Source organism: Lampris incognitus, chromosome 14 (genome assembly GCF_029633865.1).
Source record: "Lampris incognitus isolate fLamInc1 chromosome 14, fLamInc1.hap2, whole genome shotgun sequence".
Taxonomy (NCBI): Eukaryota; Metazoa; Chordata; class Actinopteri; order Lampriformes; family Lampridae; genus Lampris; species Lampris incognitus.
The window spans coordinates 23,877,381-23,895,975 of record NC_079224.1 but is presented as its reverse complement, the minus strand read 5'-3'; the positions used below and the strand labels follow the sequence as shown (position 1 = coordinate 23,895,975).

At 42.4% G+C, this 18,595-nt stretch overlaps 2 protein-coding genes across 3 annotated transcripts; both read left to right on the top strand.

The window, feature by feature from the left end:
- Window positions 1-2: 2 nt before the first annotated feature.
- Window positions 3-6,867, top strand: zgc:110269 (probable flap endonuclease 1 homolog). The gene is given in 12 exon segments (XM_056292793.1): window positions 3-45; window positions 48-83; window positions 325-400; window positions 2,509-2,611; window positions 2,820-2,874; window positions 2,977-3,038; window positions 4,742-4,878; window positions 5,053-5,113; window positions 5,231-5,362; window positions 5,473-5,618; window positions 5,747-5,891; window positions 6,213-6,867. Coding segments are annotated over 12 exon segments (1,053 nt in total). The 3' UTR covers window positions 6,270-6,867.
- A 1,235-nt stretch (window positions 6,868-8,102) lies between these two features.
- Window positions 8,103-18,463, top strand: agfg1b (ArfGAP with FG repeats 1b). 2 transcript variants are annotated; one of them, XM_056293124.1, is made up of 12 exons: window positions 8,103-8,344; window positions 9,956-10,049; window positions 10,382-10,497; window positions 12,365-12,503; window positions 12,658-12,814; window positions 13,409-13,516; window positions 14,153-14,297; window positions 14,535-14,614; window positions 14,711-14,803; window positions 15,203-15,361; window positions 16,603-16,694; window positions 16,984-18,463. In XM_056293124.1, exons 1-12 carry the CDS (start codon window positions 8,178-8,180, stop codon window positions 17,041-17,043), a joined length of 1,410 nt encoding a protein of 469 aa, XP_056149099.1. In that variant the 5' UTR covers window positions 8,103-8,177; the 3' UTR covers window positions 17,044-18,463. The 2 variants fall into 2 exon arrangements, with proteins under 2 accessions (XP_056149099.1, XP_056149098.1); XM_056293123.1 differs by lacking the exon at window positions 16,984-18,463 and having other exon boundaries at window positions 16,603-16,881.
- The last annotated feature ends 132 nt before the right edge of the window (window positions 18,464-18,595 follow it).

The following is an 18,595-nucleotide window of genomic DNA, read 5'->3' as shown; positions in this document are numbered from 1 at the left end:
CAATGGGGATTTCTAAACTGGCAGATCTGATTCGTGCGGAAGCCCCGGTTCAGTTTTTCATAAGCAAATCGGCGACTATGCAGGTAAGCCTTGTTCAAACGACGCTCAGTTTGACGTTTCATGTCTTGCCCTGCGGACGGGCGTGGCTGCTAGCTGGCGGTAGCATAGCACGAGATCCGTGAGGAACTTTGTCATGCGAGGTCTAACTTAACGAGTGACATAGCATACAGTCAGCTTGATCTGAAAATGAACCCGAGTAGCTTCTTTATTTATTGAGACTGACGTCGTGAGATCCTGACTATGCTGTATGTTTACATCCCACAGGAAAGGCCATTGCGCTGGATACATCTATTATTTTGAACCAGTTCCGTGCTGCAGTGCCTTCACTTAAATTCCTGAGGTACCCCTAGACTAGTGAATCAACCTCTGACGTCCTGTCATTTGGTTTGATCTGCTTTTCCCCTCCACGCATCTTCATGATTATAAGTGTCTACTACTACTACTACTACTACTACTACTACTACTACTACTTTCGGCTGCTCCCGTTAGGGGTCACCACAGCGGATCATCCGTTTCCATTTCTTCCTGTCCTCTGCATCTTCCTCTGTCACACCAGCCACCTGCATGTCCTCGCTCACCACATCCATAAACCCCCTCTTTGGCCTTCCTCTTTTCCTCTTCCTTGGCAGCTCCATGTTCAATAATAATAATAATGAATTAAACTTATATAGCGCTTTTCTAACAATCAAAGTTGCTCTACAATAAACGACGGTGAAAGAAGACAACAGATAAACATAACACAAACATACAAGGGTGGATGGGAAGGGGGACTGTGAGAGGGCATCCTTCTCTGAATATAACCAGTATGTCTCCTTCACACTCCAAGCCATCTCAATTTTGCCTCTCTTGTTTTGTCTCCAAACTGTCCAATCTGAGCTGTCCCTCTAATATACTCATTCCTAATCCTGTCCTTCTTCGTCACTCCCAGTGAAAATCTTAGCATCTTCAACTCTGCCACCTCCAGCTCTGCCTCCTGTCTTTACGTCAGTGCCATTGTCTCCAAACCATATAACATAGCTGGTCTCACAACCATCTGGTAAACCTTCCCTTTTAACTCTTGCTGGTACCCCTCTGTCGCAAATCATTCCTGACACTCTTCTCCACCCACTCCACCCTGCTTGCACTCTCTTCTTCACCCCTCTTCTGCACTCCCCGTTACTTTGGACAGTTGACCTCAAGTATTTAAACTCATATGCCTTTGTCACCTCTACTGCTTGCATCCTCACCATTCCACTGTCCTCCCTCTCATCCACGCATTTGTATTCCGTCTTGCTCCTACTGACTTTCATTCCTCTTCTTTCAAGTGCATACCTCCACCTCTCCAGGCTGTCCTCAACCTGCACCCTACTCTCACTACAGATCACAATGTCATCCACAAATATCATAGTCCATAGAGACTCCTGCCTGATCTCGTCCGTCAACCTGTCCATCACCATTGCAAACAAGAAAGGGCTCAGAGCCGATCGTTGATGTAATCCCACCTCCACCTTGAACCCATCTGTCATTCTAACCACACACCTCACCACTGTCACACTTCCCTCATACATATCCTGCACCACTCCTACATACTTATCTGCAACGCCCAACTTCCTCATACAATACCACACTTCGTCTGTTGGCACCCTGTCCACAAAGACACAATGTAACTCCTTCTGGCCTTCTCTATACTTCTTAATTAACATTTTCAAAGCAAACATTGCATCTGTGGTGCTCTTTTGTGGCATGAAATCATACTGCTGCTCGCGAATCATCACCTCTCCTCTTAACCTAGCTTCTATTACTCTTTCCCATATCTTCATGCTGTGGCTGATCAACTTTATACCTCTGTAGTTGCTACAGCTCTGTACATCACCCTTGTTCTTGAAAATCGGTACCAGTTTACTTCTTCTCCACTCCTCAGGCATCCTCTCACCTTCCAAGATTGTGTTAATCTAGTTAAAAACCCCACTGCCATCTCTCCTAAACATCTCCATGCCTCCACAGATATGTCATCTGGACCAACTGCCTATCCACTCTTCATCCTCTTCATAGCTGCCCTCCCTTCCTCATTGCTAATCCACCGCACTTCCTGATTCGCTATCCCCACATCATCCAACCTTCTCTCTCTCTCTCTCTCTCTCTCTCTCTCTCTCTCTCTCTCTCTCTCTCTCTCTCTCTCTCTCTCTCTCTCTCTCTCTCTCTCTCTCTCTCTCTCTCTCATTTTATTCATTCATCAGTCGCTCAAAGTACTCCTTCCACCTTCTCATCACACTCTCCTCACTTGTCAGCACGTTTCCATCTCTACCCTTGATCACCCTTACCTGCTGCACATGTTAGTCTTACATATTCGTTGCACATCTGACTTCTGCTTGGAAAGACCAAAGTTTGCATTATCATTGAGTATGCAATTCCGTGTTTAATTGCTCATTGTACATTTACTTTCTGTTTTTATTGTTTCCTCTCACATAGCCCTCTGACAGGTCTGTTCTTTCGCACACTAACGTTTCTGGAACATGACATAAAGCCAGTGTTTGTGTTTGATGGAAAGCCTCCTGAGGAAAAGAAAGCTGTTGTAAGTGGGACCATGAGACTGAGTCGCTTGTTTTGATTTGATTGCAATTTGTCTCTAACATGCATTGAATATATTGAAGAAGCCGTGGTCAAACAATGACTGAAAGTGAAATTTCAGGACCAAAGCCCTATTAGAGAGTCACCTATAGTGGGTGGAGGATGTCGACAACCCAGACTGATTGAAACTGATTTTCCTCCCCCCCCACCAGCTTGAGAAGAGAGCTGAGGCTGTCGGTTGGCGCTCAAACAGCCAAGCAGGCATACGTAAGACTACAACCACAGTTAAAGGATAGACAAAATAATGTTGTAATATTCTCAAATGAAAGAAGTTTGTTGATAGACATAAGTGATTTGTGACTCTTGCAGAATCCTGTCTGACCAAAGACTGTCTCCAGCTCTTGAAGCTCCTGGGTGTGCCCGTTATCCAGGTGCTGTCTGGTACACACATCAATCCTGTAACAGGATTTAATTATGGTTTATCTAAGCAAGGCAAGGCAACTTTATTTATATAGCACATTTTATACACAAGGCAGACTCAATGCCCATCCATCCATTATCTGAGCTGCTTATCCTGCTCTCAGGGTCGCAGGGATGCTGGAGCCTATTCCAGCAGTCATTGGGCGGCAGGCGGGGAGACACCCTGGACAGGCCGCCAGGCCATCACAGGGCACAGTGCTTCACATTAAATCCTTTTTATTGTATTTTTTTTATGTGCAGACTCAATGTGCTTCACATAAAAAAACAAAAAAAACAATCAAAAGGATTTCACCAGTAATTCATAAAAAGACATTTAAATTAAAGGATAAAAATAAAATCAAAATGTAGTGCGAGTGTTTACAACTTTGCAAAAGTCAAAGTGCAAGGTTTGCATTTAGCAGAAAGCAATGGTAAATATGAATGTTTTTAATGTGGATTTAAAAGTAGTCAGTGTTGGAGCAAGTCTCAAATCTTCTGGAAGTTTATTCCAGCTATTTGTTGCATAGTAGCCAAAAGACATAAAAAAAACATGCATGTTAGGGCCAACACTCCTGTCTGAATTGCCTTGTTGTGGCGATGTGCTGTATGAATAAATACATTTGCCTCGCATTAGTCAGGGGCACACAAAGTGCTCCACACAAAACACAAAAGGCATCGGGGGAGGATTTAGGTAGCATAGTGGTCTATTCCGTTGCCTACCACCACGGGGATTGCCGGTTCGAATCCCTGTGTTACCTCCAGCTTGGTCAGGCATCTCTACAGACACAATTGGCCGTGTCTGCGGGTGGGAAGCTGGATGAGGGTGTGTCCTGGTTGCTGCACTAGTGCCTCCTCTGGTCGGTCGGGGCGCCTGTTCGGAGGGGGAACTGGGGGGAATAGCGTGATCCTCCCATGCGCTACGTCCCCTGGCGAAACTCCTCTGTCAGGTGAAAAGAAGTGGCTGGTGACTCCACATGTATCAGAGGAGGCATGTGGTAGTCTGCAGCCCTCCCCGGATTGGCAGAGGGGGCGGAGCAGCGACCGGGATAGCTCAGAAGAGTAGGGTAATTGGCCGGATAGATTTGGGGAGAAAAAATGGGACCCCCCCCCCCCAAAAAAAAGGTATCAAGAGAAGCAACATAAGGCAAAAAAAAAAAACAATAAAAGGAGAGTAAAAGTTACAGTGCAGTGTAAGATGAAAATAAAAAGCTTCAAGATTTATTTAATAAAAGGCAGTGGCAAAGAAGAAAGTCTACAGCCTGGATTTAAAAGAACTGAGAGTTGTAGCAGACTGCTGTTTTCAGGGAGTTTGTTCCAGTTTTGTGGTGCATAAAAACTGAAAGCTGCCTCTCCATGTTTAGTTTTGACTCTGGGAATAGAAAGCAGACCTGTCCCAGATGATCTGGGCGGTCTGGGCGGTTCATAGTGTAGCAGTATGTCAGAAATGCATTTTGGTCCTAAACTATTCAGTGCTTTATAAACCAAGAGCAGAGTTTTAAAATCAATTCTTTGACGGACAGGGAGCCAATGTAGCGACCTCAGGACTGGAGCTATATTCCTTCATGAATTTACCCCCTATTAGTTCATATTCCTCTCATTTTCTCTATTTTCCCACTCTTTCCATAGTCCATGCATTTACTTTATATGATTCCCTCTCACTTTCCTTTCCCTCTAGGCTCCAGGGGATGGTGAGGCGCTGTGTGCCTGGCTGGTGAGAGAGGGAACTGTGGATGCTGTGGCATCAGAGGACATGGACACCCTGCCGTTTGGAGGGAGTGTTCTCATCCGTCAGTTGAACGCTAAGAGGGACAGGTATGAACTATTCAACTGTAATGTTGCCAAAATAATTAATGAATGCTAATGCATATTAAAGGCTTGTCTGGCTAGTGTATATCTGATAGAGGTAATATTAATGTGAAAGTGTCTAGCCAAGGCCAGAATAAGAGGTGTCTCACCAGCTCTCACCCTCAAATCCCTTTTCCACAGTGATGTCACAGAATATTCTTTACCCAAGCTCTTACAAATTCTGCAGATCACCCATGAGGAGGTAATACTGTCCAATGACATTCATTTAGAGCTTCTGTAAAGTGCAAAACATGCATTTAATTTTTGAGATTAGATCATTAGACTATCTTAATGCATTTTCTACCAATTTCTATGCTAGTTCGTGGACCTATGTATTCTTTTGGGCTGTGACTACTGTGACAAAATAGCCGGTTTGGGTCCGAAAAGAGCTCTGAGCCTAATCCAGCAGCACCGTACCATAGAGAAAGTGGTTCTGAATGTTAACAGACAGGTACTAAATGGACAGCTAAATGGCTTAATTTCCGTCCTTCAAAACTGTGCTGTTGTTAGTTCTACAAATGTTAAATACAGCATTATGTAGCCACATCTATCACCCTACAGACACATCCCGTACCACATTTCTGGCAGTACAAAGATGCGAGAAAGTTATTCTTGGATGCTCCACAAACTGAGGCTCCTGACCTGGTTTGGACTGAGCCAGATGAGGAGGCCTTGGTCGAGTTCCTCTGCCGCATAAAAAATGTTAAGTAGGTAGAAAAGCTTGTATATTTGCTTGTATATTGGAGTCACAGCCTCCACCTACTTTATCTGTATGTCTGCCTTACTAGACTATTCTGGTGTAAGTGTGTGTGTGTTTACTGGGCCTTGTTTCTAGGGAGCACAGGGTCCGCGGGCGAATGGAGAAGTTTCGTCAAATGCGTGAAAAAAACAGGATGGACAGGGAGGAGGACAAGGCAGCGGGAACTAGCAGACAGACTAGAATAGTAGATTTCTTTCGAGTTACAAGGAAGAGACAGCAGGTGACCTCCCCTCGCAATCACTTTTTCCTTATTCACACTTTCAACTAAGACTTAATACATTTTAGATTGGTTCAAAGCTTGATCTAGGGCAGATGAGTGCAAAATTTAATTCCACTAACCACATTACACTAACCAAATTAACCCAAGACTTCTTTAAAATGCCATTGAAACATTTGAGCATATTTTATGGAGTAGACCTCTCCCTTTAGTGAAAATAAGATAAAGCAAGCTAGTTGGTAGAAAAGTCACCTCTGAACTAACCTTGCAGTGTCTCAAAATTTGTTAATGTCTGACAAGATGTCCCTGTCTGTCCTTTTTTAGCCAGTGGAAACTGGGGATTCTGTGAGCAGCAAAAGAAAGACACCAGAGCTAAAATAATGTTTCCACCGCATGGAGCTTGTTGGTAATGCATCCTGACTGGAACATAAGAGTGGGCCTTTCAACAAGTTTACCCCTCAGTTTGTATTCGGAAGTATTTACCCCCCTTGTCAATACAATCATTCCATCTTCTCTTTACAGTTCTTCCCACAGCTATGTAACCAAGTACTCGATTCTTCAATGTACATGATTGGGAAACCAACAAAAGGACTGTTTTAGCTTCCTGCAAACCCATCAAGCAATCCAGAGGAGGCAAATACACAGCTGTGAAAGAGAACAGTGTGATCTCTGTCAGTGAAGCCTGATGCTCCCCTCCTCAGCCAAACCACGAGACAGGGGATGTCTCACTGCAAGATATTCAATGGGCACCTGTTGTGTAGATGTGCCAAGTGAGACACCAAAGACTTGAATTTTAAAACAACATTCCTTAAAGTGGTATTTTGTCAAAAGCGCATTGTTGAAAATGGCTCTTTTTATGTTAAAGAGGATAAGTCATGGTTTCATTTTGTACAAAGCAGCTGATCATGTATTGATTTTGTATTTTGGTTTGTAAATAATGCTGTTGGTGTTTTGAATTAAACCAATATTTAAGTTTGTATACAGCTGTGAGTATATGTATGGTGGGGTTCTCACTTCTCAAGGATTGGCCTGGGAGAGTCACAGATTTTACCAAAGTCTCCTGGAATGCAAAATAAATCTGTTTTTTTAAACCAATTTAAGAGTGAGTGGTGAATATAGTGAAGAGTGCAGAATCCATGCTGCTCTTGCAGTGTGCTTTATGTAACAATGACATGGTGAAGTGCTTTCCATCAATGGCAGATGTATTATCGCTGTAATTGAATCTGGCGGCACGGTGGTGCAGTGGTTAGCGCTGTCGCCTCACAGCAAGAAGGCCCTGGGTTCGAGGCCTGAGGTAGTCCAACCTTGGTGGATCATCCCGGGTCATCCTCTGTGTGGAGTTTGCATGTTCTCTCCGTGTCTGCGTGGGTTTCCTCCGGGGGCTCCGGTTTCCTCCCACAATCCAAAGACTTGTAAGTCAGGTGAATTGGCCATACTAAATTGTCCTTAGGTATGAATGTGTGTGTGTGTGTGTGTGTGTGTGTGTGTGTGTGTGTGTGTGTGTGTGGGCCCGTGTGTGGGCGCTGTGATGGCCTGGCGGCCTGTCCAGGTGTCTCCCCGAGCGACCCTGACAGCAGGATAAGCGGTTTAGATAATAGATGGATGTAATTGAATCTAACAGTGGCTGGTTTTTGCAGGTCGCAGCAGTAATTTAGGTGGTTAGCCATACATTGGGCTTTATAGTTGACTGCTCAAGTACAGGTAGTCACTTTGTCTCTCATTATGGTGTTCACCATCTCCTCTAGCTTTCAAAAATGTGTGTGGTATTGGTTCAAGCAATACGATTAACCCGTGGCCCCGTGTTTTGTTTGTGATTCCAAGTAACTCGTCTATGGCATAAGATGTGCCCCCCCCCCCAAATCCCAGGCTAGGAGTCGCATCAAGTCGTTGGCAATCCTAATGTATTGTCAGTCGCCATAATTGTAGCCTATAATCACTTCACCAGTAATTAAAAAAAAAAGCAATTGCATTCAATTCTTCTTTAGCGCGTTGTAACAGATAAGACGTGTTGCGTTCACATGTGCGGCATTATCCTACCGATCCAGTAGACGGCGACCGCTTTCCCGAAGTTTTCCGGTTTCTCACTTTTTTTCCATTGCGTAGAAGAAGAACATTGTCAGTCGCCAGTCTCCCCCTTCTTCTCCTCCCCGTTTTGCTCAGACCTTCCAGCAAGGTGTCCGGCCACGGCTTGTCGCGGTTACCGTCCCCCGAAGTCGTCCCCCCCCTCCCCTTCTTCCCGCGTCCTCCCTCTTTACTTTTCCCGTCGATAGTCGTCCGTTGTTCCCGGCCATGGCGACGAGCGCGAAACGAAAGCAGGAGGAGACGCATCTGAAGATGCTCCGGGAGATGACGAGCTTGCCCCCGAATAGGAAATGCTTCGACTGCGACCAGCGCGGCCCGACCTATGCCAACATGACAGTGGGCTCCTTCGTCTGTACCACCTGTTCCGGCATCTTGTGAGTGTTTTCTCGTTAATAAATCGCCCCGTAATTTATGGAGTGTCGCCAATACGAGTTAACGCCGCTGGTATCTTATTTTGTGTGCCCCCCTACCGTTAGCTCGCTGGCTAAGTCAGAACAGGTATCTGTATGGTTAGCTTGAGGCCGTTTTGGTAGGGCAGGGCTCAGTCCGACGCGTTGTTTCATTTTTTTTAACGCTGGCTGACAATTTTCATCACGGTGAATGATCGTTAAGGTCAACGTTTTTTTTAACAGTTAGTGAAGGGTGTTGTCTAAGCGGCGTGCCTTTTGGTCAAGGTTCCCCGTAGCTTAAAGACAAATATTTGAATAGTGCGTTTTAAACATTTCGTCATACAGGTGGGTTAAACCTCATCTTACTGAACTTTATCTTTACATTCTTCTACAACGCATGTTGTGTACACACACACACGCACGCACGCACGCACGCACCTTTAAGATAACGTGAGTGCAGGATGGGTGCTTAGAAACTGAGCGATAGGTTGTATTGAACTGCTGACTTAACCACATGTGAGCGATTTTGAGTTACTAGAAATGGTCAGCTACGGTTTATGCTCCGGTCGGCCGTATCTCCACGTTTGCACACTTATTGCAAAACTACTTCTTATTGTCATTATGTTGTGTTTTCTTTAGTTGGGAGATGGGAGAAATGGATTTTTCTGAGCTGCATGTTTTCCCTGACTGTTGGCTTACAAGATATTGATACCTTGTACTGAATTGTATCCCTCATCCACTCCCAGCATTTGTAAGGCCAAGTGTAATCAATATATGCATCCCTCTTTGTGCCCTGTCTAAAAAAATAGCTGGCCTAGGATTCTGTGTAAGATGAGACCTGCACAAACATATAACCTTAACAGTCGTCCTTCCTAGTCTGGGATGATGCCCCTGGCAAGATCATGTGCTTTATCTATTAATGATCAGCCTAGTGAGTCTATTTTTAATACCCATCATTAAGGTATGTTTTTGCATTGGTGGTTCATGACTTCAAGTACAGTTATGAGGCCACAAGTGATTTACCCAAAGTTGGTGAAAGAAAACTATGCTGAAATGGAAATTATTTTCACCTAATACTGTTACAAAACGGAAGCAAAAATCCAGATTTATAGAATTTTTATTACATTAAAGTGAGGTAGTTTATAAAAGTTTAATTATGCCACTATGAATGAATTTCCAATGTCATTATGGGAAATGAATGCTGAAACCAGCAATTTTGACTGATGCTTTGAATGTTGATTTTAATTGTCTGTCATATGCATCATATTCATACTGCATAGTAAATGACCACAATGGTGGTTGAAGTGAGTTACCCCCTTCAATGTGAAGCGCTTCGGGTGTCTAGAAAAGCGCTATATAAATGTAATGATTATTATTATTATTATTAATATAGATGCTTAGGTACTTGAAATACATGTTGTATAGAAAGTACACAAAATGAAGTACCCATGCAAATTGTAGGCCTAACGGTGCATCCGTGGTGGGGAATCTTTTCTTTTTAAATCATAATTCCTTCATGTCAAATGAATTGAATTTTTGGTTGTTGTCAGCGCTTTACTTTTTCCTTTGGTAACTCCGGAACCCCTTCACCCACAGGCGCGGACTGAACCCCCCACACAGAGTGAAGTCCATCTCTATGACCACATTCACACAGCAGGAAATTGAGTTCCTACAGAAACACAGCAATGAGGTATAATTCACACTTAACGACAAAGGCATTCAAATCACCTTTTGATGCCATTGAACATGGTTAGATACCGTCCACCCGCCCTCTGAGCACTTCTGAGTTCAGCCCAGTCAAATTTATTGGCATTCCTCTTGCCCCTCCAAACGCACACATTTCCTCCACATCCCCTCCCCCCTGCGTCACCCCTGACTCCACTCATTCTCCTTCCTCCCTTGCTCCCTTTATGTCCTTTCACCCTTTCCTGCTCCCCACATCCCGACCCCAACCCCCACCCACGCCCCTTCCCCCACCCCTCCCCTCTTCTGCCTCACTCTCCCTCCTCTGCTCCCCTGTAGGTCTGTAAACACATCTGGTTGGGCCTCTATGACGACAGAACCTCAGTTGTTCCAGACTTCCGAGAACCACAGAAAGTGAAAGAATTTCTTCAGGAAAAATACGAGAAGAAAAGATGGTAAAGTGATGTTTTATCCTTTTCCCTTTTTTCACTCAACAATATTTTCATCAAGAGTCAAATGTGTTTTATTTTCTTTCCTGAATTAGTCAAGATTTTGAAAAAAAAGTCGTTGGTGCCTGGCAGTAGTTGTATCTGTTTCTGTTTTCCTTGTGTCAAGTTAATAAATACAAAAGAAAGTCTAAAAAGGGTAGACTACCCACTCATAAAAACATTTGTTCATACTAAGGTTCACTGTCATCCTAACTTAAATTCTTTCCAGTATTGATGAGCATGTCATCTGGTTTGCCCAAGTACCATAGTCTGAAGAATTATTGTTGTCTCGTAGAGCCATTTAACAATAATTTATTGAAATATTGTTTGATCGTAGTCAGTCCCTTTCCTATTTGGGTCAGAATGTCCATTCCCTCCATAATGTTTTCCTCTCAGTGTATTTCATAATCAACATTTCAAATAACTGTTGAGGCGCTGTAGTGATTGCTTTGTTGAATTCTTTGAAGAGTGTTTTTAAAGAGAAATTTCACTGATAGTTTTGTGTATGTGCATTTAGTATTGATGAGTAATTTAGTGGATTGAAGCAATAAAGTCCTCACTGTGTACTATATTGACAGAGAACCCGTTGTTGCCCTGCTCAGTCTTTCCCACAGCGCCTCCATGTACCAGAATGCATTGCCTCTGTATTGTATCTATAAAATCCTCTGTGCTAGTGTTTTGGGATTTAATTTCCACAATTGGAAACGTAGCTTAGTCAAGAGAATGAGGATTTTTTTGAACAATGTTTTTAGAATAGTTTACCCTGCTAAGCTGTAGTTTTTCCAGATGCCAACTCATCATCAATCAATCAGTTCATCAATTCATCATTAGGCAGCCAGAAAAAAAAAAAAAAAAAAAACTCTGTTTCACTGCTGCCCCAGAGATGCAGAAACTGCAAGCATTTTTCATGTGCTATCCCTGTTGCAGATAGACAGAGATAAGGTTGAAAATCAGTGAATTTTCCCTTTAAAACTGGTATAATATGTGGCCATAGGTGATATCAAAGAAACCTACATGATTAGATCATGTAGGTTTATTATATGCAATAATGCAAAAATGAAATAGGATTTCTAAAATAGTCTTAAATTAATAGATCACTTGAAACATATGGAAAATGTGAAACACATCCTTCCCTATCTTTTATAGAGCACATGCAGTCAAAATCTTGATTTCCACAGCTTTTACATTGTATCTCTGAAACAAGTCAGTAAACATGGAATGTTAAAAATTTGATAACCGTTACTTTGTGATGGTTTTAGATCTATGGTTGTAATTCGAAAAACGTTTCACTTTCCTTGTGGTGGTGTTACCTGCGAGGGCTGCAGATTCACATTCTCAGTGAGTGACATACAAACAACACCACTTGCAAATGTCATGCAGTGCCTACACAAAAGTCGATCTTTGCACAGTAGTGGTTAAGTTTAGGGTAAAGATTAGATAACTTAGATAGGGCTTAAGGTAGTGGTTAATGAGGCTGTTGCTGGGGTGAGCAACAGCCGGGACATATTGGTAGCGTGCTGTGTGTGCCGTGTCTCATAAAGTTGGGTTTTGTCCTAGATGCAGGCAGGCGGGGGAGGTGGGTCAGCCAATCACGGCTTTTCAACACTGACATACTCACAATGATAGACTAGCATTTCACTGAGAAGTTGAGGCTGGTTGGAGATGATGATTTGAAAATATTTTTTGTGAGGAAAAAGTCACACATATTAACTACTTGGATGCCCGGGGTGCTTTGGAGATTATTTTTAGATTACTGCAGGTGCTCTTTAACCCTAGGTAAATACATTTATGTTACGTGTTTTTCATGTCTGTGTACTTCTTTCTGTATGATTAGGTATGTTCCTCCAGACCAGGCGAGGTCACTAGCCAGCGTCCAAGCCTCTGTGTCTGGCTCCTCAGCTAGCAGCACTGGCAGCACCCCAGAAGTCCAGCCCCTCAAGACCTTGCAGCTCAACAAAACCCCGCCTCGCCAGGTAAACAGTAATGGAGAGCTCCATTTGCCCATGAGATAATTTACTTTAAGTATCTGTAGTCTCCAGATGTTGTGAGAAAGAAACATAGATTGAACTAACATTTATCAACATCTGACCGCGTCCCCTACTGCAAATCTCACTTTCCACTCGCAAGTCTCCAGGATTAGGTCGTTCCCAGGCTCATGGTGTCAGTCAGGAGAAGAAGTTTGACTTGCTGTCAGACCTCGGAGGAGACATCTTTGCTGGTCCCCCCTCACAGCCCGCCAGTTCTGCCAACTTTGCCAACTTTGCACAATTCCAAGGCCAATCAGGTAATTAGTTTACTTCCCACCAAAGGTACTGGAAGACAGTGCCATTGACAGATATTCAAATAAACAGCTAAGGCTGCATTAACTGAAGTTTGCGGTTTTACAAGTAAATTGATGGCCACAAAATGGCTGAGAAGTGGCCATGTTGGGAAATGCTTTGCCTGGCTTTCATTTTTCCCAGAGTTCAGTACTTTCTAAAGTCGTAGAAAATTTATTTTATTTTATTTTTTATTTTTTTTAGGGTAGTGCACGTGACCTTGACCACTTATTATGTGAGCAACAAAATGAATAATAAGAAAGTGCTGAAGCAACAGTTAGCTGAAGATATTGTCTAATTCCTAAAGGGTCAATATGGGGACTCATTAGCTGTGAGATTGTAGTTTTTTGTTTAAGGGTTGTAACTGCCAGCGGAGCAAGGCAGCTACTGGTGAATAGTGTAGCAGGGCATACTGCAGAAGTTCCAGTGATTAATTATGTGGATAGTGATAACTTATCAGTGTGTACCCTTTTTTGTGTCATCATTCTCATACCCTGCTCTGCCACTTTGATTTCCACATTCATTGTCGCTGTTTTTTGTTTCCTTGTCTGTGCCTGCAGCAACTCAGGGTAATTCAAATGCCAACTTTGCCAACTTCGAGGTGTTTGGCAACTCAGGAATTCCATCCAATTTGGGCACATCACCCCCCACAAAATCATTTTCATCAGGTATCCCCTCCACCTCCCTCAAACACCACCATGCCATCCACTGGACACCTCATCCATAAGCACATTCACCCTCAAACCTACCACTTGCCATTCAGGTCTCATCCCTCAAGTCAACTGGGCACCTCTTTTAAATGGCTTTCTTAAATGGTAACACTTTGAGGAAGTTCTGGTCATGACTGTTGTTACAAATCAACTGTTTCAACTTAAAACCTATTTGTAAAGCACACTGTTTGCAAAAATGTTGGCATGCTTTTGTTTTGTTTTTTAAAAAGTCAGCATTTTCAGTCTCTATTGCTCAACACTGAGTGCTAGGATAATGTGCTAAGTTCTCAGCATTGTTTTTGAGCATGCAACAGTGTCTCCTTTTCATTCAAAATGACATGGAAAAAGAGGCCTCAAAAGAACTGCAAAGAGAAGTGACCAGTGGACACCTGACATCAAGCCTCATACAGGCTTCGCATTGTATTGAGCTTCTTCTTGTCAAAGTGTACTGCATCACAGTAGTATGTCGGATTTTTTTTTTCTTCTGTGTATATATTTAAGTGCGTGTATGCTGTATACATGCTGCTTCTGGCTCATGCTTCTCCTTTCAATCAGGCCGTTGACCTTTGAGTGTCCATTTCTATCTATCATTAGGGGGAGGTGTGCCGATCCCCTCGGTGTCCAGTGCAGTCCCTGCCCAGTCCCAGAGGAAAAGTTCCAGAGAGGACCGCTATGCTGCCCTGGCTGAGTTAGACAACGAACTCAGCTCCTCTGCCCCCACAGGCAGCAATGTGCAAGGGTGTGAAAGACTTGTAGAAAGAGAGATAGACACGAACACGTTGTATTGTAGTACCACTACTTATAAACTTCCTCAGGAATTCAGTAAATGCTGGAATCTTGGAAAGGAGTTATGTGCAGAAAACTTGCCTACATTTAAACTGTCCTAACGTTTTTAGTCAACCCATGAACTGAAAGCTTGTCATGCATACGGCTGTAAAGGATGTGAATTCATTTCATGTGAGTGTTTTGTTTGCAGGAACATGTTTGTAGCGGTGCTTGGATCCTCACCAGCCCAGACTCAGCCAGTCTTACCCAATATGCAGCCTGGATTTGGAGGTGGTAGTTACAACTTTTATTATAATCGTTCATGATTTTTTTAAAAAGTTTTTTATTTTGAAAGATAGTTTAAAATTTCTTATGTATTGCCTTCAGCCGTCCCGTCCACAAATCCCTTTGTTGCTGCAGCCGTTGCCCCAGAGATGGCCACCAACCCTTTCCAGACAAATGGTAGAGCTCCAGCTGCAGGTGTGTTTACATACATTTTTGTGTGTGTGTGTATGTATGTATGTATGTATGTATGTATGTATGTATGTATGTATGTATGTGTGTGTGTGTGTGTGTGTGTGTGTGTGTGTGTATGTGTGTGTATGTATATATATATATATATATATAATGTTTAAAGCTTAGAATATTAATTACACTTGCCTAGACATTTGTGTCAGGTGTTTTTTATTTGATGGAAGCCAGTAGTGTTTGCAAGTAAGCAAAGTAGTAATTTGATCAAGTAAGTCTATGCCTAAATCTTACTCTACCTTGTGTGTGTGTGTGTGTGTGTGTGTGTGTGTGTGTGTGTGCGCGCACGCGCGCGCGCACATATGCTGTGCACACATGCTATGTGTATGTTTGTGCATGTGTACGTGGTAGCCTCATTCGGTACTGGCTCTATGAGCATGCCTGCCGGCTTTGGGAATGCATCCTCTTACTGCTTCCCGACCAGTTTCAGTGGAACCTTCCAGCCACCCTTCCCCGGCCAGGCCCCTATTCCCTACCCCCAGCCAGGGGCCTATCACCCTCAGCCTAATGGTTAGTGGGCCCAACATCCCTCTCTTCTAAGCCAGTTTCTACCTGTGCAGTACCTGTCAATGAAAAGTCAAAGATGGCCAGTGAATGAAAGACCAGACATTTAAACTAAACTGCTTCATTTGCCCTGACATAGATTTGACTTTTATCCACATGATGGCACTCTATGCTTGAAATTAAGTGCAAGTTTGGCTGCGCCTAGAGAGCATTAACTTTTTGGTGACAGCTACTGCACAATTATCAGGGGTTGCATTTTAGAGTACAGGGGTCGGTTTCAACAGCTGTGTGTAAGTCCAAACTAAGTCTAGTTGTAATACAAGTATTTACTGTCTGTATTTACACCATATCAAATAAAAAAAGATTGCACCACTTAATAGTTGTTAGACTATAGTTGTTTCTAAATATTTTACAGTAGCAGGTGAAACCATAGCCTTGACAGTTGCTAGCTAGCTCACAGCAAAACTGATAATTGGCAAACAACAGCAATAACAATAAGAAAACAACAGTAGTAACCACAGCAACATCACATATGTGGCTAGTTTAGAATGTATTTGAATGACTACTATATTAGAAAATGAAGAAATTATTAGAAGGTCAACAGGTATTACATGAAGGGCTATGATCCCTGGATATATACAGTGGTCATCTGTGTTCCATATTGCATTGTGAGGAAGATTTGCTCTTCCACATTAATCTAGGTGAAATGTTTTTAATTAGGTAGTTATAGTGTTTGCCTAGTAACCAAATTATACATTACTTGCTTTACTGGCTTTATGGGAGCTGATATTTCTGACATTTGAGTAGGGCAACCCAAACTAGCAAGTCACTTGCTAACAACTTTTTAGTCAATACTAAGAACTTAGTAAGGACTTAACACACAAACTAAGTAACAAATTTACTGGTGATTAGTGCAGTCCCTTCCACAGCTTTGTTTTCCCGAATAAAAATGTAATGAACACATCTGGAATCATTCCTTGAGCTCTGAATGCATGCCCTGAGTGTAAGCTCACCTGGCAGAGTTTCATTTTACAGTCTTAGTCATTACTTAAAAATCTTTGTCTGGCTTACTGTAAAATGAATATTTAAATGCAACTTTTATGACCTAGCATTCCTTTAAAGATTTCAGCATTTAAGCCAAATATTAAGAAAATTTAAATTGTTATAGGCTGCAGTATAGGGGACAAAATATTCACCTTGCTTTAAAATATTCAACCTCCCAATCTCACTTTACTATTTCCCTCTAGGCCCTGCATTCCCAGCCTATAGTCAAAACAAGCCTTCCATGACCTTTAGGCAGCCCATGGCTGGCCCTGGCATGTCCAATAACCCATTCATGGTGAGCCTGTATTGTCATTCTTTTTTCTTTTTTTTTGTTTTTGAGAGACTACCAAGGAAAGGCCTCAAAGCATGTACTGTGGGTAGATGAAGCCCTGTATAGATCAGGCTCAGTTTACTTAAAAATAATAAATTATTTGACAAATCATTGGTGACTACAATGTAGGTTTTACCTTCAATTAAATTACAGTTTTACAACAGCTGTCATGTTACTGTTTCTGTTCGTCTATCTGCAAGCCTACTCAAGCCATTCACTTGGTTTTGTTCCCTTCCTCTGTTGTGTGTTTCAGGCAGGAGCCCCTTCCGGATCTTTTCCCTCTAGTGGCTCCTCTACCAACCCATTTCTGTAGCACACCTCTGGGTCCCCACCACAAGGGGCCAGCATGCAGCACATATTCAACACGTCTGTTCCTTTACACAACTAGTGACAGTACATTTCTTAAAAGAAAGACTTTTAAACAAAGATTTTTTTTTTCTTGAAGAAAAAAGTTTACAACACTATGAAGGAGTGCAAAGGACTATATTTAAGACTAAGGGACTGTTCTGGAAAAAAGAAACAATTATACTCTTTGGACTATATACATTATATATATGAAATATATATATATTTTATTTTTTTGTTTATGACTCTAAGGTCTGTGCATATCATTTATAATCACAGTTAAGTACATGTCATGTATAACAAAGTACTGAGATAACAAGGGTGAGTATAGACACCCCTAGAAAAGCCACTACATTGTATCTGCTTAATTAAGGGTCTGTAGTTTAAGGGTATTAACAGGGTTCCCATTCAAGTCCATGATCTGCGTGGGTTTTTACCAAGCTATTGATGGATGTATTTAATTTGAGAAAGGGATTAAGGGATTTTTTTCCTTGATTTTAGCATATACAGGTAGGCTATAATACAGCATTGAAATTGAGGGGCAAAAATGTCATTGATGAACTTGCAGGTGCAGAGTGCCATCCTGAAGTGTCACCAGTTGCCTTCTTTCTGAAATGTTAAATCCCACAAGTTTTGAAAGGAATGTAGATCTGAAACAAGTGGCTGGATCTACGAAAAGATGGACGAGTTATTCCCGGCCTGTTGGTGGAACAGTCAAATATACAATCGCATGTATACTTGTCGATTTCTTGTACTTCTGCACAAATGTGAAAGCAGTTGGGTTCATTTGAAATTCAGGATGGCTCAGTGGAAATGTGACTGCCTGAGACTTCCTGCCTCTTCAGATGATCGGGTAGGCGAACAGGCATTTGTTTGCTTTTGGCTATTCTCAATGATATTTCATGTGTTCTCTGAGGGTGTAGCTACAGGTGAAGCTGTTCAGAAGCAGCCACAGGGTCTTATGTAATGTGGTGATCTGAAACTCCCACAGGTGAAGGAAAGACATCTCATTTGGTCATGGGTGACCCATTGCCATAGTTAATAAGAAGTACCCAGATCCATCCCACCGTTGCACAAAATTTGAACATTAATGCTGTTTTTATAGTAATGCCCATGTCTAAATCACAAGTCTTGCACATCTCCTTGCTTCTCGATTGAAACGCCTCTGAGGAGAAAGGCAGGTGGAAATTACTTTAATTTTCTGCAGCTTGCTTTAATGAGGCAAGGCTGGAACTTTCAATCTGACATTTCCTTTTACTTGGCCAGTGGTTGATTTTGGAGAATGAGGGTCTCGCTTGTGCCACCAGTTACTATGTGTTATTCGTCTTTACAAGATTAGCTAAGTCAACATGTACATATATAAATATGTGTAAATAAAAGATTTTTAACTACAATTTGTAGTTGGCATTTGTAAAAATGAAGAGCTAAATCAAGGTAGCCATGTCGGTTTCAAAATGTTTTTAAATGCGAGTGTTTACTTGTATTTATGCCAGACTGCTGGGATAGGCTCCAGCATCCCC

Coding starts and splice junctions, on each gene's coding strand:
- agfg1b (XM_056293123.1), top strand. CDS start 8,178: ATGGCGACGAGCGCGAAACGAAAGCAGGAGGAGACGCATCTGAAGATG. Junction 12,815..13,408: donor ACAATTCCAAGGCCAATCAG/GTAATTAGTTTA, acceptor CTGTGCCTGCAG/CAACTCAGGGTAATTCAAAT. Junction 15,362..16,602: donor CTATCACCCTCAGCCTAATG/GTTAGTGGGCCC, acceptor ATTTCCCTCTAG/GCCCTGCATTCCCAGCCTAT.